Raw genomic sequence first — 23,042 nt, forward strand, 5'->3', positions numbered from 1 at the left:
GCCAAGTGTATAGCACTAGAGAATGCTAAGATAGGAGAGTGTTCTGCCTTAATGCATTCATTCAGATTCAGTTAAAAGCACAAGTATACAACCACCATACCACTGTATGATCAAACCAATCAGGTGTAAGGTATTTACAGTGTAGATCCATATTGATAATGAAATTGAGAAGTAACGGAGTAGATGCTGAATGTCCATTATGCTTCTCTATGTGACCTCCTGTGCAATATTTAAGGCTAAGCTAATTTTGTATCAAGCCATATTTGTACAGTCCAGCTTTCTATATCACTTTTCTAGGTATGCCCCACAATCTAGCCTTTCAACCTGCCAATAATTCCAATATTCTAATATTCTTCCAGTCTCCTCATACTCTATTGCTGTACACCTCAATAATTCAAATTTATCTTTTTAGACCTATCTCAAACATCTCCTTCAGGAAGCCTTTGCTGAACCGTATACCTGAATTAAATACCTTTTGTTCTACTTCCTAAGTGTTCTTTGGATATATAACTCTGTGATCAGTTTACTTCTAGTCTGTCTTCTCTACCAGACTGTAAACTCTTTGAAGGCAATACTGTTTTGTCTTTCATTCCATCTCTGTAATCCTTCATTCATTGAATGAATAAATGACAGTTAATAAAACTGAATTAATAGTGTAAATGTTTATACCATAGAAAACTATTCTGCAGTTTTTAGGAATGCTTTTGCAGGAATGCATAGCAAATACTGTCACCATTAGAGAAATCAATTTATTTAAAACTACTCATGTTTGACTATCCAAGGCTCAAAATAAAATCAATAATTATGGTATCTTAGTGCCAGTGAAATGCCATCAACTTGTTATAGTAATTAACATTGTCATTTCTATACATTAGCAAGTGTTTTAGGCCTAGTCCACAGGTAATTACAGGCCTGAAAGGTTCTCATCAACACTTTCATCATCTAGTTCTTAGTTATATATATGGTGATCACTTTAGACAAACTACAGCAGTTTAATAATGAAAGAAAGTCTGAAAGGGTAGAGGAATTTTAAATTTAGGTTACATTGATGTAACAGGTACATTAACTGTTACATACAGTTAATACCTGCATTATTTATTTTCCAGTTTAAAAAACAGTATAGATAAAAGTTTAGGAAAATCAATTATTTAGAATAGTAGTAGTACTGCATAATATCCTGCCCTGCTGTTGAATAAAGTGAAACCTGGTTGTGATGTGACTACTGAGGTCACAAAATCTATCATGTTGAATTTTAAAAGCATTTTAAGAGAAAATTCTGTGTTAAATTTTATGCACTATAACCACTTAGGATCTTTTCAGAAGTGAATATAAAAGAGTTGTATTTCTAAATGTATTTTTATGATTCCCTTAAAGAATGTACCTGAACTTCCGGACACTACAGAGCATTCTAGAACTGACCTGTCCCGTGATTTGGCAGCACTGCATGAGATTTGTGTGGCCCATTCAGATGAACTGCGAACACTCAGTAATGAGCGAGGTGCACAGCAGGTACGTTTTTGCCAGCCTTTGTTAATGATGTTTCGTTGGCACTTAAGCAGAATGTAAACCACACAGTTTCTTTGGAAGGTGATAAATATCTGAGTTACATTGTTTTATTTAATTATATTAAATTTTTGAGACTTTTAAGTCATAATCCACAAAGATCTCACCAAACAGGAATGATAGGCCCAGACTATTATAATGTATTTTCAATATTGCAAAATGTCAAATCTTGCTTCTAAGTGAGTGAGAACTTGACTAAAAAATGGTAGTGTCCATGCACGTTAGTGGAGTGTGTGAAAATGCTAAGTGAGCTCATGGTAAGCCAGCAGTGATGTGGCCTTGTCTTTTTGCTTTTCTCACACACACGGTGCATGGCCAAGTGCTTTGCAAACTGTTAAAACACATGAGAATTATTTAGAAAATATTTCAAACTCCCGATGGGATTCTGGAGTGTGGCCTTAGAAATTGCCATTTTTGATAAGCTCTTTTGAATTACTTGTCACCACAGTGGCCAACCATTCGGCAGGGTACCTGTAGAAAAGATTAACTCATTGAGTTTGGTGACTGAATTCTTCTCAATCTAAAAGTCTAAAATACTCAAGTTTTTTCAAATTTAGATAATAGTATATAGCTCATTTAGGTTCCAATCACTTTAGAAACCTATACAGAATATGTGCCGTGGACCTACTTATGTGCTGTTGGCATGTACAATGCTTTCTTTCTTACTGGGGCTGTGTTCATTATATGAGTAGCCTTAAATATTAAAAAAAAAATGTTATTGGAGAATTTGGCTCAATTAAGACTTTTTAAAAAAGGTGAAGAGATGATTGATTTAATTTTAGGCCCAATATTGTCATAATTTTTCCATGATTCTTTAAAAGCATTTATTAAGCTATATAACCAATTGCCCTGAGGTTATTTTACAGAGCTTGAGATAAGTTCTTTAAATTGCTAAATCTGTCCTTGAGATTGTTCTGGCCTAAGTAGATAAGACAATGCCAAACACAAATGATTTTCTGTTCACTTTAAACATTCTATCCTGACCCAAATAATATGACCAGAAATACTCAGTCAAGGACTGACTGCATACTTTGACAATTTTATGCTTTGATTAGATTGGTAATATTATTTTATGAATTCCTTTGCGATCATATTGCTTTTGTCAAATCTAGGTTCCCATCCCTGAGATTTCTGAGCTTTCATTTATTTACTAGTAATTTTTATACTGTTTTTCCTTGTCTAGCATGTACTGAAAAAGCTCCTGGCTATAACAGAACTGCTTCAACAGAAACAAAACCAGTATACAAAAACTAATGATGTCAGGTAGCAGCCTTTACCTCAGTGTTCTGCATGGATCCAGCATGCCCAACATGGTAATTCACATCAGTATAATGTTTCCTTTGCTCTTGCCAAAAAATAGCACACCTTTCCACATTCCAGTGATGTGTGAGCTATGCAAACAAAACCCCAGATTCTGCTGGTGAGTAACCACACCAGCAGCTTTGTAAGCTATCTTGTGCAGGATTATTTGCACTTTTTCCATATAAGGAACCAATCTTTACCAACCTCTGAGCCTTGGTGTACAGATCACCTTTCACACAATGCTATGACTGTATCTTGAACTCTGAAAATATATTTTCAATACATCGAGTTGCCAAAGTTTTGCTGTCTCTTGAAAAAAGAACTATGAAATCAACTAAGAATAAGCATTCTCTATTGACAACTGAGTATAACTGGATTGCAGACTGTTCTTACTGTTACTTCTTCCTGAATTAGGAATATGACCGTTTGACTGTTCAATGACTTCATTTGTATTTACAGTTTCCAGAGTCTCCCATTATAATAGGAACAATCTTTGCTGTATACTTTTTTAAAATAACTGTGCTACTTCTCTTTGCTGGAAGTGTTGAAAGAAAATATATAGAATGGAGATCTACTGCTCATCAGCTTTATTTTTTACACATACCACTTATTTTGTTGGAATTGTCAAAGATTGTATTTAGCGTTCATAATGCTTTTTTGTTAAATGTTTACAACAGTAAATAGTTTGAATTCAATAAATATTATTTGTCATTGTATACTGATCAATGCATGTTACCCAGTCAACCATTTTATACATTACCAATTTCTTTTGAGTTAAAAAAAACCCCTAGAATGCTTTTGTTGAAAGTATTCATTTATTAATTCTAAGTTGCTTTTTAAATTATGCAAACAACCTCACCAACCACTTAAAACAGCTATCCATCTTTGACCTTTCTGACTACTTGTTATCTGTTGGATATTTAGTTTGTATAGTTTTATTTGCTTCTGTATGTGTATTTTTTTGTGAAGTATTCACAAGGGTTAAGTTAAAATAAAACCAAGGGATATCTTGAATAACTGATTACTTTTTACTTTTGTTTAAATACAGCTAAACATTTATTTTCTTCCTCCTTTAGGGGCAGTTCAAATTTAGTACCAGAGCAAGGCCCAGGGAGAAGATGAAACTTCAGATTTTTTGTTTTTTTAATGGCTAATGGTCTCTTTGAAGGATTCCATTAATTCATCCATTGCATATTTGTTAAGTAACAATTCTTTCCCTCCCATAATTGTGCAGGGGGAGAGAAGGCATACAAGGCCGGGAAAAGCATTTTATTCTATCCCTCTACTATTTAAAAAGGAAAAAAGAAAAAACAAAATGTTCAATCTAAAAGTGTGCTGTATAAATTTCAAGCTATTAAATGCTGTTATTTGTATTGATGTAGCTAGCCCAGAAGTAGCTGCGATCACAACTGAACGTAGAGAGCAAAACACTTAGCAGTCCCTGAGTTCCTTGATTTCAATAATAATGTGTTGTCTATCATACTACTTTCTTTTCCCATTATCCATCCCTCCGGCTGTTAAAGGCTAGACTAAAAGGGATGTGGACTAGTGACATCTCTAAAAACATTTAAACAGTATGCAAAAAAAAGGTCCAGACTCTAGTGCTCAGCAATTTGGTTCTCTCCCACTACTCATACTTCAGGTGTAACCACACTGACCCATTTGCTACTTCTCAATCTGAAATGCTTCTTCTCCTTCAGCCTTTTATTTTGAAAAAACAACCACCCACAAACCTAAAGACACCCTGCTTTTTTGTATTTTAATGACATCCTTATTTTGAAGCTGGAATAGGAAAGTTGTCATTTACCTTTGTAGGCCTTGTAGTAACTAGCTGGTCAATGATGAAATGAAACCTCTAAACATTTATTCAAAGGTGTTGGGTAGGGAAATTTTCAGAGATACATGTGGACCTTGCTCTGATGCCAAACATTAGTAACCTAAAAGAAAATTGTGAATAGTTTGCCCTTCTATAATCTGGCAGCAATGCTACTTAACCTGGATTACAATGGGGGATGGCTAATTTCAGCTTCTTCTACTCTGCTTTTATACAGTCACATTTCATGAATTTTATTCCTTTCATTCCACAATGAGAAGGAAAGTAAACTCAAAAATATTCAAACCTAAAATATAAAGATTAAACAAAAATATGCATATAATACTGAAATGTCATTAAATGGTACCTACACTTTATGGAAATCCTACAATGACACTAAGAGGTATACATCTCTAAAACTTAGATACAGGGCATTACAGTTTCTCAGAATTCCTTCAACGCCATTCTGCAGAAAAAAAATTGATAGACCTGTATAATTTGATTCCAACTTAAAACATGCATAAGATCACTGTTAAATAATTGAGCAAATGCTATAAAAGCCAATGTTCCTTAGCACTTTTAAAACTAAGTTTGTTTATGGTGCCTTTAAAAAAAAAAAAAAAAAAAAAAAAAGGTAAAGGTAAGTTTGCTACCCCAGAAAGAGTGATTTGATATTAGTCATGGGAGGGAGCAAGGTTACCCAAACCAGATGCTATTCTGGCCCATTTGAAGATGTTTGATCTCACATAAATCTATCCTGAAAGAAAAAAAAAAATTAAATAATAGAAAAGTTTAACATTTTGATGCTTTCACACAATTTCATTTTTAAATAAAGTGAAATGCCAGATATGCTTCATCTTACTGTTGATGAGCGAGTATTAACAGGTCACTTTCGGATGGTTACAGGGAATCTACCAGGTCATCATCAGTCCATTCTTCCTAAGAAAGAAAGAAAATATCAAGGATAATATTATACTGAATAATAACCAGTATTGTTTACCTTCCTGCCTCTTCTCAGATTTGAAAATGAACTCTTCGCTATGCTGATTATAGAAGGTAATTAAACCAGGAAAATTTGCATAATAAGAATTCATCTCATCAGACAACTCCAGTGATAGGAATAAATGTTACAGATGTGACCCTCTGCCTCTGATTATTCATTTGCATCTGACTTGCCAGGTATAGTTTTTTTTTTTCAAAAAAGGGTAGGTGAAGAATCCCTGAAGATTAAAAAAATATGACAAAATTTAGCATGTCTATATATCCCTACTGGCTTCTATGACCTTAGGAGGGATTCTTCATGAAGTAACTACTATACTGCTTCAGAACAGGCTAAGATGGAAGTGAGAAAAATTCCTGTAATAGACAATGTACATAAAGATGCAAAAAAAAAAAAAAAAAAAAAAAAAGCTTTCTAATACCCACACCTCTGTCTATAATGCCCGCACTCTGGAACAATAAAATCTTAACACTATTGTCATACCAGAATAAACAACAACAGTAAGTTAAAATTTACCTTTGGAGAACATACCTCCTCATGTTTGGATTTCTTTGAGACATAATCATCATCTTCATAACCTTTCCTCTTCTTGCTGTAATTAAGCAACCATCAATAAGCAATCTAATACTGGCAACAGAATCTAGCATGGTTAAACTAGCAAGATTCTGTAAATCTCTCAAACAAGCTATCTTTTTTTGACATATCTACAGAACAAACCCTGGATAAATGGAAAAAGGTGAAGAATTATGGGTAGGAAGGCAATTATCTTTCAAATTACTCTTTAAAGACAGTGCAGTTTGCAGAGTTCCTTGGTGATCTGGCGGTTAGGATCAGTGCTTTCATCGTTGTGGACCGGTTTTGATCCCTGGTCTGGGAATTGAGATCCCATATCAAGGTGCTGCATGATGCAGCAAAATAAAAAAATTCAATCCAATTCTAATTAAAATCCTAATAAAATTTTTCCTAAGCTTAACTCTGACCAGGAAAAGATTACACAAAAATAGCAAAAGAATATGAAAAAGAACAAAATATGGGGAGCATGTCCCACCTAACATCAAAACATACTTTATATAAACTATGGTAATTAAAAGTATGGTACAGTCATTCTTTGATATCTGAGGAAGACTGGCTCCAGGAACCCCACCCCCACCCCTCAAGATACCAAAATCCTGATGCTCAAGTCCCTTTTATGAAATGGTAATATTCGTACATTTGGTGCTCTGCATCCACAGATATGAAGGGCTGTCTGTATTAGCAAAGAGTTAAAGATCAATGATCAGTACAAAGTATATATAGGAGTTTAATCTGTAATAAATGACTATTTTAAATAACTAGAGAAAATCATGAAATATTTTTAAATGGCTGATACAAGTTTACTTTGAACAAAAATTAGTGAGATTTCTACCTCAAACCAATCACATACAATTCTAAATAGTTTTAACAGCTAAACAAAAGGCAAAATACAGAGTAAGACAAGGTGTTCAGGTGTACGAGCATAAAGCAAAAGACAAGCTGCCTATGTCACAAAGTAAAAGAAGCAACAAAAGAAAGTAGGTCTATGATAAATATAAAAAGAGGAGTATATAAAAAGAACCATAAGAAAACAAGACAAGAAAGTTGGGCAGAGGTTATAATTATGCAATACAGAAGAAACAGGATTATTTGACATGGAAATATCAGTATCAGAATAATAAGAGAAATGCAAATTAAAATACCGATGTGATGATTATTTCTTCACCCAGACTGGCAGAAGTTAAATACTGATACTATTAAATGTTGTACAATGTGTATGAAAACAATGAAAAGGGAAAAAACCCTTTTCTAAATACATAATAGTGAAAAGCTTGGCAAAGATAACAACTATAAGTTACCTCTCGGGATGAAACTGGGATTTGGGTTTTGGTTAAAGAGAACTCTGGTTTACCTGTATTAAATTGGCTTTAATAATGACACTATATTACTTGTGTATTAAAAAAGATAAAAGAATTTTAAAGACCAAGAAAAAATATTTTATCCTAAAGTAGTGCTTGTAAGTGTGATTTATGGACCATTTCCAGCGTGCAATGAGATAAGTATAGAAATTGAGTGTGTGTTTAGAAATTTTTATAGGAATTTGATAGATTTATTTATGACTACTGAATCTAATAAAATTAAGCTTATTGAATCTAATAAAATTTAAGCTTATTTTTTTGTCATTTTCTTTTTTCGAGTAATTATTTGTTAATATTTTATGTAAGTGTAGGTCTGTAATGGGTTAAAAAGAAAATTAACAGTCCTTTACAGTTTGAGAATCGCCCTTTAAGTACTCATAGATATGCAGGGTTTGCTTAACACAGTACACTTGAAAGAAAGATGTAAACTCTGGCCAATTAGGAACTTTGGATTATGGTCCATTCAGTCACCTAGCTAGAAGAGTAAGATCAATAGTTGAGTGGTCTAATTCAGAGGTGGACAAATTTTTCTTCAAAAGGCCATATAGTGAGTATTTTAATTCTTGTACGGGCATGTAGTTTCTGTCACAACTACACAATTCTTCTGCTATAGTCTGAAAACAGCAATACACAGTATGCTAGATGGATCTATGTTCCAATAAAACTATTTCTAAAAACAGGTTGTGGCCCAGATTTGGCCCTTGGGCCACAGTGTGCCAACACCTGGTCTAATAAGCCCATTTCAAAATCAATGTGAAAAGATTATAAATCAGTACTGCAATACTTTCATTCATTAAAGTCAACATTTTTCTTTACTTTTGCTGTAACACTGAAACCCAGGAGTGAAATTTACCAATTTTAGGTTCTATTCTAAGCCATGTTTTGCAGTTACAGCTACAAATATAAAATAGTCCCATATTTTACACACATCATAAGTCCTGGGATATTCTCCTACTATAGCTTTATAGTTAGAAGAATTTGAGTTACAAGTACCTGATCTGAAGGCCTTAGAATTCTGGTCTGATGTCTCATATATTATCCAATAACAATATAGTCATCAATTATGGAATCAGAAACATCTCAAATGCATCTCAACTGTAAGATGACAGACCTACCTCCCACTAAGTTTTACAGAATGTGTTCCACAGAAAATATAAAATAATAATTTTACCATTCTTATTACCTACCCAGATCCCCAACTGTTTAAACACCTGAAAGGTGTAAGCAGATCTTCAAGCTGCAGGTGATAAAGAGCTCAAATATAGTGAATTCCACATTCAGCAACAAGTCAATAAGACGTATTACAGTGTTCCTTATGGATGCAACAAGAAATCTAACAGCACATTTTCCTATTGATTCTGTCTTCAATATAAAGTTTACCACTGAGAGAAAATATGCCAAATTTCCATACCCTAGCTAATAGAAATAAATCTGGAACAGTGTACTTGTTCTCCAGAGGAGATAACCAGACCTACAAAAAACCTAGAGATTAAAAGGACAAGAAGAGGTTCATGAATTCCCTAGGAAGACTCTGCCTCATGGGATCCCACAAGCCAAAGAACACGTTAATCACAGCAGGAGCAGAATTGACTATAAAAAGCCAAATTCTTTTATTATCTCGTGTTTAATCCTGTTGAAAAAAAATCTGATTTAATAGGTAAGTCAGTTTTACCCATATGAGCATTCACCAATTAAATGACATTTTAAGCTAAACACAATAATAGTTATATCTGTTCTAGGATAACAGTGTCCCATCTACTTACGTAATTACGTTAAGTGCAAGCTCAGGAGAGTGACATCTCTCCAACTTCTGTTTCAGAACAGCAACTTCTTCAGATCTGGGTGGTTCATATTTTTTTACCAAGTTTCTCATGCCTATATGTATATAAAAGAAAGGATCCACATCAGATAATGAAAAGTATGGTTCTCATAAAGGGGATGAATAATATTTTCCCATCTAGTTTTGGGAACAACAAAGAACACTCCTGAAATGTGGTTATTATTATCAGGATTATTATTTCACATTAGAATTCAATGAACACCATACTCAAGTTACTATAGCTTCTGCTGCTTAGCCCGCGTCGTGTACAGCATAACGATAAGCAGGCTTTGCTAGTCAGTATTTTTTCCAAATCCTACCATGGTCACTTTACTCAGTTTTAAGGCTTTTAAAAAATCCCTATATGATTTAGTAAACAATCTTTGTTCTCTACCACCAACTATATTCATAACATTCTGTCCTACAGATGGAGGGCCTCATGTACAAGGAAAACATTATTATGTAATATGCAATGAAGGAAAAATGCTTATAAATACCCGTCAATGATGCTTTGCTTTAACACAATGCGGAACCTATACAATGAAGCATCACCAAGAAAACAAAAATACCCTCCTTATGCTAAAAGCAAACTACTACAGTGACTAAGCACACAAGGATTCTCCACCTGGGCCCTTTATATTATTCAACTACCACAAAACAAAGAATATAAATCTCATGATTTTTATAAGGAATGATGAGAGAAACAGGGCTAATTAGCCAGCCATGTGCTCCAAATGAGTGACTTATTTCATAAAGCAAATAAAGCAGTGTTTGCATCAAAACCCTTGGGACAGTATCTTGTGTGTGAAAAATTATGAATAAGATAATACCATTCCAGCTCTGAGTTTCAGCAAGAGCTATTCTTATTTTACATTTAAACAAATGGAGTAAAATGAAGGTAAGTGTCAGCTATAAAATCAGCACAGTGGGTTACCTTTAAGACCTCTTGTACTTACTAAATTCCTGGATCCTAATATCTATGGCCAAATCACAATTAGTTTTGGAAGTGAACCCTCTAGTGGTATAACTGAAAACCTACAGTTTTCTGACTGATAAATTCATCACTCTCACTTAAAGAGGGAAGACCTCGAGATCATTTCCAACAAAGAATCAAGAAATGATATTTACATGCCCTGAGGCATTTTAACTTTTGAAACATAAAACATAAAAACACTGATTAACTAATGTCATCCAAGATCAAGATCTTCAATGTCATATTTTATTGGCTTACTCAATATTTAAACCAGAAATTTATTCATAAGGACAACTGGCACAAAACATTTTGGAAACAAACATAACTGACTTTTAACCCTGAAGATGTGCATAGTAGCCATGAGCATGCAGTGTCACAAGAGCAAGAATGAACATGGAGAGGAATGGCTAATCCAGCCAATCAGTTAAGGGGAGGTTCTAACTCAATCCTTAAGAACAAGGTTGCCATATAGCTTGGGGAACTATATTCAATATCCTGTAATAACCTACAAGGGAAAAGAATCTGAAGCACACACATACACACACACATCTGAATCACTTTGCTGCACATATGAAACTAACACAACACTGTAAAGCAAGCATACTTTAAAAAAGTGAAAAGAAGGAAAAAAAAAACAAAACCTTAAGACAGTGTTTCTTAGCATAAGCACTACTGACAGCCTGGGCTAGAAAATTCTTTGTTGTGAGGGTTTATGTTAATTTCCTGAGATTGCTATTAAAAATTACCACAAACTCAGGACCTATTAAGACAACAAAAGTGGACTGTTTCACAGGTTTTTGTTTGTTTTGTTTTTTTGTTTTGTTTTTTTTTTTTTTGCAGCAACTGAGGCATGCACAAGTTCCCAGGCCAGGGATTAAACCTGTGCCACAGCAGCCACATGAGCTGCTAGGGTGAGAATGCTGGATTCTTAACCTGTTGTGCCACAAGAGAACTCCTGTTCCACAGTTCTAAAGCCTCAGAGTCTGCAATCAGTTTCACTAGACCAAAAACAAAATATGGGAAGGGCTACACTCTAGAGGCTTCTGTTCCAGCTTCTGATGACTGCCAACATCCCTTAGCTTATGGCCGTACTGCTCCAATTTTTAAGACATATCTTCAAATCTCTGCTGTGTCTTCAAAATCACCTTCAGTGTGTCAAACTTCTCTCTGCCTTCCTCTACTAAGGACTCTTGTGATTATATTTAGGCTCAATCTGAATAGTCCAAAATAATGTCTTTAACTTTGTCACACCTGCAAAGACTTTTTTGGGGGTGTCTTTTTGGCCATGTAAGGTAATGCTGGGCTTCCACTGATAATCTTTGGGGAGCCATTTCTCAGTCTACCAAGGGGCTGTATTATGAATTATAAAATGTTTATTGGGTCCTATCACCTCCGTGCACTGGATGCTGGTAGTAGCTGCCAACATCTCCCCCTACCGCTAAGTTGTGACAACCAAGAGGATGGAGATGCTGCAAAAATTCCACTCTGTTGAGAACCATGGCTTTTCTAATATCAACTAACAAAATGACTAGAAAATGACATATCAACTAGTTAAAACTGACTTAACTACAATATATGAGTTTCAAATTTAATTAGTTTTGGTTCCCTGTAGATATTTTTCAGTGTCCATCATGTCTGGATACCTTTTAAAAGGAACCTTTTAAATCTCAACACTTTCTGCACCTGATTATATTTTCACTTTCCTCAAAAGTTCTGTGTAGGAGTTCTTGCTGTGGCACAATGCAAACAGCAGTGTCTCTGAAACACCAGGAAGCAGGGTCAATCCCCAGCCTGGCACAGCAGGTCAAAGGATCTGGCACTGCTGCAACTGTGGCTCAGAACTGATCCCTGGCCTGGGAACTCCATATGCCACAAGGTGGCCAAAAAAAAAATTGTTCTTTGTGAAAACTACTTTCTTCCATATACCTTCTATTCTTCACCAATGTATCCTTCATGCCTCCATATATAATAATTCAATAAAAGTTAATCCAATCAGTAATCTCTTATCTCAAGTTAAATACTAAGAAATTATTTATTTAGAAAGTAACATTGTGATAGAAGAACATTTTATGAGGTATTCTGTTTTACTTACTTTTCATAATATCTAGTAACTGTGACAGGCTAGTTCTGTTCTCTTTGAGCATCAGACTTTCTGATAAATAACTGGAAAAGAAAAAAGTTTTAATCTATTGATCACATATAGCCTCTTGAGAAAATATGACATCATAAATTATTTTCCTCCATGTGCATTTCATCAAGGTCAATCTTTGAATAAATTTAAAAGTTAAATATCAATACTTTGAACTCCAAAAAGATATAATTTGTACCTCTTACAGACTTAAGGATATACAATTTAGATTAAAAGATGCTTAATGCTCAAATTAACTTAAGTTCTATAATACATTTAGAGGAAAAATGACCTGAAACTAGCAGTAGCAATATTCAATACTTTTAATGTTAAGTGTTTAATATAAAAACCCTATGTGTCTAATCTCATTTTACAGATGAGGAATCTTGAGCCACAGGGACAAGTTCAAACCAAAGGTGTTCATGTTTTTCTACAAATGGATATAAAGCCCAATTACCTGTTTTTCTGGGAACCAATGATAGTATAAAAATGTAATTTCTGGAGTTAACATTGTGGCTTAAGACAAATGACCCTGACTAGGATCCATGAGGATGTGGGTTCAATCCCTGGCCTTGCTCGGTGGGTTAAGCATCCAGCGTTGCCACGAGCTGTGGTGCAGATGTGGCTCAGATCTGGCATTGCCATGACTGTGGCACTGGCCAGTATCTACAGCTCCAACTCAACCCCTAGCCCAGGAACCTCCATATGCCGCAGGTGTAGCCATAAAAAGCAAAACATGTAATTTCCACATTTAAATTTTTAGTTATTCTGAGGCTTTATATATCTGAACTTGATCCATAATTGATAAAAACCCAAGAGAACAGATTCTCAAAGCAAAGTAATCTTTCAAACATGAATGTTTAAAAAACTATTAATTTTTCCCTTGGGTGAAATAAAGTTACAAAATTAGAAAGTCAATTCTTTAAGAAGTTTTGTTGCTATATGTCTTTTAAGCCATCAAAACTATTTAAATTATATTACAGGAGCAGGATCAAGATGGAGGAGGAGTAAGACGTGGCATTCACCTTCTCCCACAAACACATCAAAAAAAAAAAAAAAAAAAAAAAAAAAAAAACCATCCACATGTAGAATGATTCACACAGAACATCCAATAAATGCTGGCTGAAGACCTCAAACCTCCAAAAAGGGCAAGAAACCCTCCATGTAACTGGGCAGAACAAAAGGGGAAAAAAGAGAAAAAGGAATCAGTATGGGACTAGCATTCCTGAGAGGGAAGTGTGAAAGAGGAAAGGAACCCACTCCCTGGGAAGCCTTCTGATGGGCAAATCAGTGAAGACAGAGGGGCTTCAAAGCCTCAGACAAAAGCGCAGCAGCTGGACTAAGGAGGGCAAAGCAGAAAGAGAGCCACACAAACCATCAGTACCACCTCCCAGGACACCACAGTCTGAAGCAGCTGGGCAGAAGGCTGGGTGTGAGAGATAGGCTCCAGATAATAAGAAAAATATAAGCAAAATGAAGAAGCTCAGGAACCATTCCCAGTTAAAAGGACAATTCCACTCAAGGAGCAAATAATGAAACACATCTCTGCAGTCTAACCAACACCAAGTTCAAAAAGGAGACAGTGTAAATACTGAAGGAATTAAGAGCAGATATGGACAGTAATGCAGATTATTTTAGAAAGGAACTAGAAAATATGAGGAGCCAAGACAAATCAGAAAATTCATTTGCAGAGACTTAAGCTTAGTTAAAGGCACTGAAGAGCAGAATGAATAACACAGAGAAAATAATTAGTGACTTGGAAGACAGAATAATGGAAATCACCCAATCAGGACAGCAGACAGAAAACCAAATGAAAAAACATGGAAGCAATATAAGAGAGCTATGAGATAATAGAAAGTGGGCCAATCTACACATAATATGGATTCCAGCAAGAGAAGAAAAAGAAAAGGGGATGGAAAATATATTTGAAAAAATTGTGGCTGAAAACTTTCCAAATCTAAAGGAAACTGATATAGAGATACAGGAAGCACAGAGGGCCCCAAACAAGTTGAATCCAAACAGGCCCACACCAAGACATATTATAATAACAATGGCAAAAACTTATAAAGAGAGGATTCAAAGGCAGCAAGAGAAAAACAGAATTAATTATTAGGGAACCCCCAAAAGGCTACCAGCTGATTTATCTACAGAAACACTATAAGCCAGAAGAAAATGGCAAGATATATTCAAAGTTCTAAAAGGGAAAAATCTGCAGCCTACCCAGCAAGAACATTATTCAAAATAGAAGGAGAGATAAAGGTTTGTCCAACAAACAAAAACTAAAAAGAGTTGAGCAATACTAAACTCATTGTAAAAGAAATACTGAAAGGGCTTCTCTAAATTAAAAAAAAAGCAATAGGATGGAGGAAATCACAATTGGAAAGTAATCATTTAAATAAGCCAGTATACAGATCTGAAAGGAAAAAAAAAAAACTTATTGTAAAAGCAACAATAAACACAAGGAACAGCAAAAAGGATAAATATGAAGATATTAAAAAAGGACATCAAAACCATAAAATGTGAGAAAGGAAAGTAAGAAAATCTAGACTCTTTTTTTTTTTTTAGAATGTGTTTTAGCCTATATGATTATCAGGCTACAGTTAGCAGATATAGGAAGGGGTTAACATACTTGAAAAACAGGGCAACCACAAATCAAAACGAAATAATACATTCACAAAAATTAAAAAGAAGAGGACACAAGCATAAAGTAAAGGGAAATCATCCAACACCAAAAAAGAAAGGAACAAAGGAGAAACATAGAATCGACTGGAAAACAAGGTTTAAAATGGCAATAAACATATATTTATCAATAATTACCTTAAGTGTCAATGGACTGAATGCTCCAATCAAAAGACAGAGTGGTAGACTGGATTAAAAAACAAGAGCATACAATATGTTGCCTATAAGAGACCTCACCTTAGAGCAAAGGACACATAAAAACTGAAAGTGAGGGGAAAGGAAAAGATATTTCCTGCCAACGGAAAAGACAGGAAAGCAGGAGTTGCAATACTCATATCAGACAAAACAGACTTCAAAATGAAGCCATAAAGAAGGACATAAATGATAAAAGGATCCATTAAGAAGAGATATTATAATCATCAATATATATGCACCTAATATAGGAGCACCCAAATACATACAACCAAAACTAACAAACATAAAGGGAGAAATTGATGGGACTACAGTAATAGTAACCACACTCACATCAACGGACAAATCCTCTAGACAGAAAATCAATAAGGTAAGAGAGATTCTAAATGACACAATAGAAAAGTGAGACTTAATTCATGACATTATATCCAAAAAAATTACAATGTACATTCTTTTCAAGAGCACATGGAACATTCCCAAGGACTGACCACATTCTGGGGCACAAAACTAACCTCAACAAATTTAAGAGGATAGAAATTATTTCAAGTGTCTTCTCTGACCACAATGGCATGATACCATAAATCAACCACAGGAAAAGAAATGAGAAAAAACTGACTACATGGAGACTAAACAAAATGTTGCTAAAAAAAAAACTAATGGGTCGAGGAAATCAAAAGGGAATTTAAAAATTACCTTGAGACAAAGGATAATGAAAACGCAACCATTCAAAATCTATGAGATGCCACAAAAGCAGTGCTTAGAGGGAAGTTCATAGCAATACAGGCCTTCCTCAAAAAAGAAGAAAAATCTCCAATTGACAACTTAACGCACCACCTCAAAGAATTAGAAAAAGAAGAACAAAACTAAAAGTCAGCAGAAGGAAGGAAATTATAAAGATCAGAGAGAAAATCAATAAAATAGAAATTCAAAAAACAAGAGAAAAAAATCAATAAAACCAGGAGCTGGTTCTTTGAAAGGGTAAACAAAATTAACAAACCTATGGCCAGATGCACCAAGAAGAGGAGAGAAAAGCCCAAATAAAATAAGAAATGAAAAAGGAGAAATCTCAACAGATGCTGCAGAAATACAAAAAAAAAAAAAAAAAAAAAAAAAGTAAGAGAATACTACGAACAATTATATGCCAACAAATTTGACAACCTAGAAATGGACAACTTTGTAGAGACGTAGAGCCCACCAAAACTGAATCAACAATAAATAAATCCACTGAACAGAGCAATCACTAGACGTGAAGTTGAGTATGTAATAAAAACACTCCCTACAAATAAAAGTCCAGAACCAGATAGCTTCACGGGTAAATTCTACCAAACATACAAAGAAGAACTTATATCCAGCCTTTTTAAATCTTTCTGTTGAAGAAGAAGGAACACTCCCAAAGACATTCTATGAAGCCACCATCATCTTAATACAAAAACCAAAGATACCACCAAAAAAGATTATTATGGGCCAATATCTTTGATGAATATAGACGCAAAAATTCTCAATAAAATTTTAGCTAACTGAATCCAACAACATATAAACAAAATCACAGACCAGGACCAAGTGGGATTCATCCCAAGTTCACAAGGATGGTTCAACATACATAAATCAATGTCATAAACCCCATTAATAAAAGAAAAGTCAAAAACCACATGATCATCTCAATAGATGCAGAAAAAGCATTTGATAAAATCCAACCTCCATTCATGATAAAAGCTCTCATCAAAGTGGGTATAGTTGGAGCATACTTTAGCATAATAAAAATCATTCATAACAAACCCGCAGCCAATATAACACTCAACAGAGAGAAGCTGAAAGTCTTCCCACTAAAATCTGGAACAAGAAAAGGATGCCCTCTCTTACCACTGTTGTTAAACATAGTATTGGAAGTCCTAGCCACAGCAATCAGACAAACAAAAGAAATAAAAGGCATCCAAATTGAAAGAGAAAAGATAAAATTGTCACTCTAGGCAGATGATATGATACTATACGCAGAAAACCCAAAAAACTCCACACAAAAACTACTCAAACTGATCAACAAACTTAGCAAAGTAGCAGGACATAAGATTTAACATTCACATATCAGTTGCATTTCTGAATACTAACAATGAAATATTAGAAAAGGAATGTAAAAATACAGTATCTTTTAAAATCACACCCCCAAAAATTAAATACCTAGGAATAAACCTGACCAAGGAGGTGAAAGACTTATATGCTGAGAACTATATAACTTTAATGAAGGAAATTAAGAGAATTCAAAGAAATGGATTAGAAAAATTAATACTGTTAAAATGGCCATACTACCCAAAGCAATCTACACATTTAATGTGACCCCTATCAAATCAGCCATGCCATTTTTCAAAGAACTAGAACAAACACCAAAAACTTATATGGAACCATAAAAGAATCAGAATTGCCAAAGTAATCCTGAAGAACAAAAACCACATACTTCGCCCAGACTTCAGACAATACTATAAAGCTACAGTAATCAAGACAGTGTGGTACTGGTACAAAAACAGAAATACAGAACAATGAAACAGAATAGCAAACCCAAAAATAAATCCAGACACCTATGGTGAATTAATCTTCGACAAAAAAGGCAAGAATGTAAAATGGGAAAAAGACAGTCTCTTTGGCAAGTGTGCTGGGAAAACTGGACAGCTGCATGTAAATCAATGAAACCATAACACACCCTCACACCATGCACAAAAATAAACTCTGAATGCCTTAAAGACTTAAACATAAGACAAGATACTGTAAAACTCCTAGAAGAGAATGTAGGCAAAACATTCTCTGACATCAACCATAAAAAAGTTTTCCTAGGTTAGTCCCCCAAAACAAGTTATCAAAATAAAAATAAACCAATGGGACCTAATCAAACTTAAAGGCTTTTGCACACAAAGAAAACCATAAAAAAAAAAAAAAAAAAGACCACCTCCAGAATAGGAGAAAATAGTTTCAAATGTTGCAACTGACAAGGGCTTAACCACCAAAATATACCAAGACCTCATACAGCTCAACAGCAAAAAAATAAACAATCCAATTGAAAAATGGACAGAAGATGTGAATAGACATTTTTCCAAAGAACACATACAGATGGCCAACAGACACATGAAAAAATGCTCAACATCACTAATTATTAGGGAAATGCAAATCAAAACTCTACTGAGGTACCACCTCACACAAGTCAGAATGGCCATTATCATTAAAGTTTACAAATACGAACTGCTGGAAAGGGTGTAGAGAAAAGGGAACCCTCCTACACTGTTGGTGGGAATGTAAATCGGTATGGCCACAATGGAAAGCAATATGGAGGTACCTCAGAAAACTAAATATAGAACTACCATATCATCCTACTCCTGGGCATATATCCATACAAAACTCTCTTGAAAGAGATACATGCACCCCTATATTCACTGTAGCACTATTCACAATAGCCAAGACATGGAAACAACCCAACTGTCCAATAATAGATGAAGAGATTAAGAGGATGTGGTACACATACACAATGGAATACTACTCGGCTATAAAAAAGAACAAAATAAGGCTATCTACAGCAACATGGATGGAACTAAAGATTCTTATACTAATTAAGTCACAAAGAGAAAGACAAATACCATGTGGTATCAGTTATATCTGGAAAATAATACATGGCAGAAATTAATCTATCTAGAGAAAAGAGAAAGACTCATGAACATGGAGAAAAGATTAGTGGTGGCCAAGGGGGAGGGGAGAGGGTGGGATGAACTAGGAATTTGGGTTCAATAGATGAAACTATTGCATTTGGAATGGATAAGCAATGAGATCCTGCTGTATAGCACAGGGAACTATATCTAATCACTTGTGATGGAACATGATGGAGGATAATGTGAAGAATGTATATATGTGTATAACTGGGTCACTTTGCTATACAGCAGAAATTGACAGAAAACTGTAAATCAATTATAAAAATTCTTGTAAAAATTTTACTACAAAATTTTAATAACTTAGCTATTATATTTTCACCTATTGTGAATTCATTTTAGATACAGAAAAAAATAATTCCCTTAACTAACTCATCTCTGGTTACCAATAAATCAAAGTAACAGTGTTTTCCCTTCCCCTCTCTACAACTTTAGGCATCTTTTTTCATTTCTTTTCACTCTTCCACTTCTTATGCATAAGAGTGATATGTTTGCTTTTTAAGAGTTAACTGACCAGACTCTTTAACTCTGTGAAACTTTTTAAAGTTAGTAGCTCTTAATCTCGACTCTAAATTCAAATGTTAATATTTGGATTAAAAAAAAAAATCCTTAGGCAAGCAAGAATTATCTAAGAAATACCTTGTGTCCCAAAAGTTGCAAAGGAAGTCAAAAGTTAAAAATCATTTGAAAGCTTTTCTTCAAAAGAAAACAAATGTCCTGGAGTTCCCATTGTGGCCTGGGGGTTAAGAACCTGACAAGTATCCGTGAGGATGTGGGTTTGATCCCTGAGCTCACTCAGTTGGTTAAGGATCAGGCATTGCTGTGAGCTGTGCTGTAGATTGCAGACACAGCTCAGATCTGGCAGGTCTGTGGCTGTGGCTGGCAGCTGCAGCTCCAATTTGACCCCTAGCCTGGGAACTTCCATATGCTGATGTGACACTAAAAAAGCAAAAAAAAAAAAAAAAAAAAAATCCCAAATGTCTACAGTCTCTAGGAATGCAACAGAAGTGTATGTAATTTGCAATGAGCCCAAGGTACTACAATTTCACCTTCACCTGGCTACATGAAATTATAACTAAATTAATTTCCACGATGAAACAAACTCTTAATTTAGACCTCAGGATGCTTCATCCCTCTCTATCAACACAAGAAAAATCTCACCACTGGCGAATTTGCATATATACCATGTAAGATATAATGCGTAAACAATTTAAGCAAGCAGCTAATTACCTGAATTGTGGAAAAGCGGCTTTCTTCCCTTAGAAAAGGGAAGCTCCACACCCATTCCTAACTAGACCAAGGATTTATAGTTTGTTTACTTTATATTCCTACAGTATAGCATAGGGCATGATCACAGAAGGCACAGAAACCTCAAAAAAGTTTTGCTTAGGAGTTCCCACTGGGTCAGTGGAAATGAACATGAGGACGCAGGTTCAATCCCTGGCCACACTCAGCAGGTTAAGGATCTGGCACTACTGTGAACTGCGGTGTAGGAGGAAGACACGGCTCAGATTTGGCATTGCTGTAGCTGTGGCGCAGACTAGCATCTGTACCTCTGATTCGACCCCTAGCCTAGAACTTCCATATACCACACCCGTGGCTCTAAAAAGCAAAATAAATAAATAAAAATAAAGCTTTGTTTAGTAAATAAATAGAGGTATAGATCACTTTGGGATTAAATGTACATATTTATATAGAGAGTTGGGGAGTTGCGTCTATAGAGAGGAGGCATACCATAAATTAAACAAAATACAAGCCCACAGTCCCTTATCTTGGATGTGTTTTGAAATCTAGAATTGTTCATGTCTTAGAAAGTTAACATGGTGTCTATATCATGAAATGTGAAATCCTTGACTGATGTCTCTGAGGCAGTATCCTATAATCAGTAATATTAATGTTTCTGCAAGGAAACCTACAAATACTCCCATGAAGTTAAATAAAGACTAAATCGCATCTGTTCATGTTTTCTGCCCCCAAATCAACTGATTTTGAAATTACAGATGAGGGATTACAAACATGTAGAACAGTTTATCTTTAGAAAGTTTTATCATCTTTCCTCTGCGGCTATTTCTAGAAATGAAATCAAACAGAATTTCAAAGGTCATAAGAAATTAAATGTAAAAATTTTTACAGTCTAATTTACTGCTAGCCTGTACTTGAGTTAGTTATTAACAAATATAATAACATCTAATTAACCTGTGCAACAAGATATTATTGTAGGAATCAAGTGAATTTAATTCATGTAAAGTACGTATCACAGAGCCTGGTTCTCAGTGAGCATTTATGTATCCTCTATTACTATCTATAGCTCAAGTGAAATTCACTTGGACATTTCCTAAAGCATTATTCATTCAACAAATCTTTACTGAATTCCATGTGCCACACACACTCTATACAGGAGATATATGATAAAACAAGGCAGATGTGTTTGCTGCACTTGTGTTGCTTAACAGTCCATGTAACTTCTAAATTTGCCAGACATACCAGTCTTTTGAGCATCACCTTATTTTCTTCTACTTCAGTCAAAATTGCATCCTTTTAGCCCTTTTAGCTTGAAAATATCTTACTTAATTTTTGAAGATTTCCTTAAAAGGTGATTCCATTTATTCCCTCAGTTGTCCTCATCAACCCTCAACCACAGGAGATACAAAGGACTACGTCACAAAGGGAACCTTACTTAAGAACTCAGGACTCCAGAAGGAAAAAAATGAGTGACTGGGTCTGATCAAAGTTAAATACAAATTAATACCTTTCCATAGTAATTCCTGCTCTGGATGCACTAGATAAAATGGCAGTCAGGGCAATCTGGGAAGGTGTGTATAAAAGGTGAGCATCCGTCAATGCAACTCTACTGAGAAAGTCATCAGCTGTCTTCCTCAAAATCTCTGGATTCTCCAACATGGGATATCGAGTCTAAAAAGAAAGTTTGCAAATGTCATCACTTCTAAAAGTTTAATGGAGTAATAACAGGTCAAAAATGTTTATATAGACCAGAAAATGCTTAACACAAAACACTTTTAATAAGAGTAATTCCTTTTCTATACCCCAGCAATAATAACCTTTCCATGTAGCAATGTTTTGTATTCAGCACCAGAATGTACCAAAAGTACAGTCATCAAATTCTGTATGTTTTAGGACTCTTTTACTCATTGGCTTTCAAACTTTATTGTTTACTTTTTCTTTCTTTTTCTTTTCTGGCCACACCTGCAGCATGCAGAAGTTTCCAGGTCAGGCACCAAACCTGTGCCACAGAAGCAACCCAAGGCACAGCAGTGGCAACACCAGATCTTAACCTGCTGAGCTACTAGGGAACTCCCAACTCTTCTGAACACATTCCATTAGTAAGAAATACATGCTTTGAGATAATAGATCTAAGGTTTCCAGTATAGTACTCAGTACTATTGTGATTCATGTTAACCCCTCTCTTTATCCTTCCACCTGAGAAGCAAGAGGACAGGTGGCCCTAAGAGATTCGACTATGCAAGCTGACCTAAGAAATACATATTCCCAGGTAAATACTTCCCAGGCAATCCAGGTGATTCAGATGTAAGGCCACATTTAGGAACCAAAATACGACCTCATTTTGATTGGAAATTTCTCCTACTTAAAATTTACTTTTGGAAACAAGTAAATGGGAATGAATCTTGGTTGGATTACAGCATTAATTTCAGTATGCGTTCCCCAAATATGCATGACACCTCTATTTCCTAACAATTCTTCTTACCCTTTAAGATGAACCCTAAATCCCAAACCCTCAGATACATTTCAGATATCTCCATGCAAGTCCTAAAGAAGTAATAAATCTTTTCTATACTCTGAAACCAAAGAGGCAGAGTCAATTGTAGAGTCACACTCAGGTCTTACTATTATCCCAAAATGCCTGAACTCTGACATGACGAATCTGATGTTCCAACTCTGACCAGAGATTTGCTCAATTACTTCACAGCTTTTCCATGACACCC

General features: G+C 35.0%; 2 protein-coding genes across 19 annotated transcripts in view; one reads left to right on the forward strand and one right to left on the reverse strand.

Moving 5' to 3' along the window:
* The window catches only part of RASA1 (RAS p21 protein activator 1), a 113,111-nt gene extending 107,778 nt beyond the window's left edge, over positions 1 to 5,333 (forward strand). The window contains exons 24-26 of one of the 3 annotated variants that reach the window (XM_005661545.3): positions 1,375 to 1,509; positions 2,747 to 2,876; positions 3,942 to 5,333. In XM_005661545.3, the coding sequence (XP_005661602.1) occupies positions 1,375 to 1,509; positions 2,747 to 2,830 (219 nt within the window). In that variant the 3' untranslated portion in view covers positions 2,831 to 2,876; positions 3,942 to 5,333. Of the gene's footprint in view, positions 1 to 1,374; positions 1,510 to 2,746 lie in introns of all 3 variants that reach the window. The other 2 variants (XM_003354207.4, XM_021084515.1) reach the window with 2 other exon arrangements.
* CCNH (cyclin H) overlaps positions 1 to 23,042 on the reverse strand; it is a 38,116-nt gene that overhangs the window by 6,455 nt on the left and 8,619 nt on the right. Inside the window, exons 5-11 of one of the 16 annotated variants that reach the window (XR_002339834.1) lie at positions 21,830 to 21,993; positions 12,494 to 12,564; positions 9,373 to 9,484; positions 6,210 to 6,270; positions 5,541 to 5,617; positions 5,050 to 5,144; positions 4,673 to 4,802 (exon numbers count right to left, since the gene is read on the reverse strand). Coding sequence is in view for 10 of the 16 variants with exons in the window: in XM_005661543.3 (XP_005661600.1) it covers positions 5,579 to 5,617; positions 6,195 to 6,270; positions 9,373 to 9,484; positions 12,494 to 12,564; positions 21,830 to 21,993 (462 nt within the window). In the remaining 6 variants the exon portion in view is untranslated. Of the gene's footprint in view, positions 1 to 3,437; positions 9,485 to 12,493; positions 12,565 to 21,829; positions 21,994 to 23,042 lie in introns of those variants that run through there. The other 15 variants (XM_021077311.1, XM_013994972.2, XM_013994971.2 and 12 more) reach the window with 15 other exon arrangements.

This window comes from Sus scrofa, chromosome 2 (genome assembly GCF_000003025.6).
Source record: "Sus scrofa isolate TJ Tabasco breed Duroc chromosome 2, Sscrofa11.1, whole genome shotgun sequence".
Taxonomy (NCBI): Eukaryota; Metazoa; Chordata; class Mammalia; order Artiodactyla; family Suidae; genus Sus; species Sus scrofa.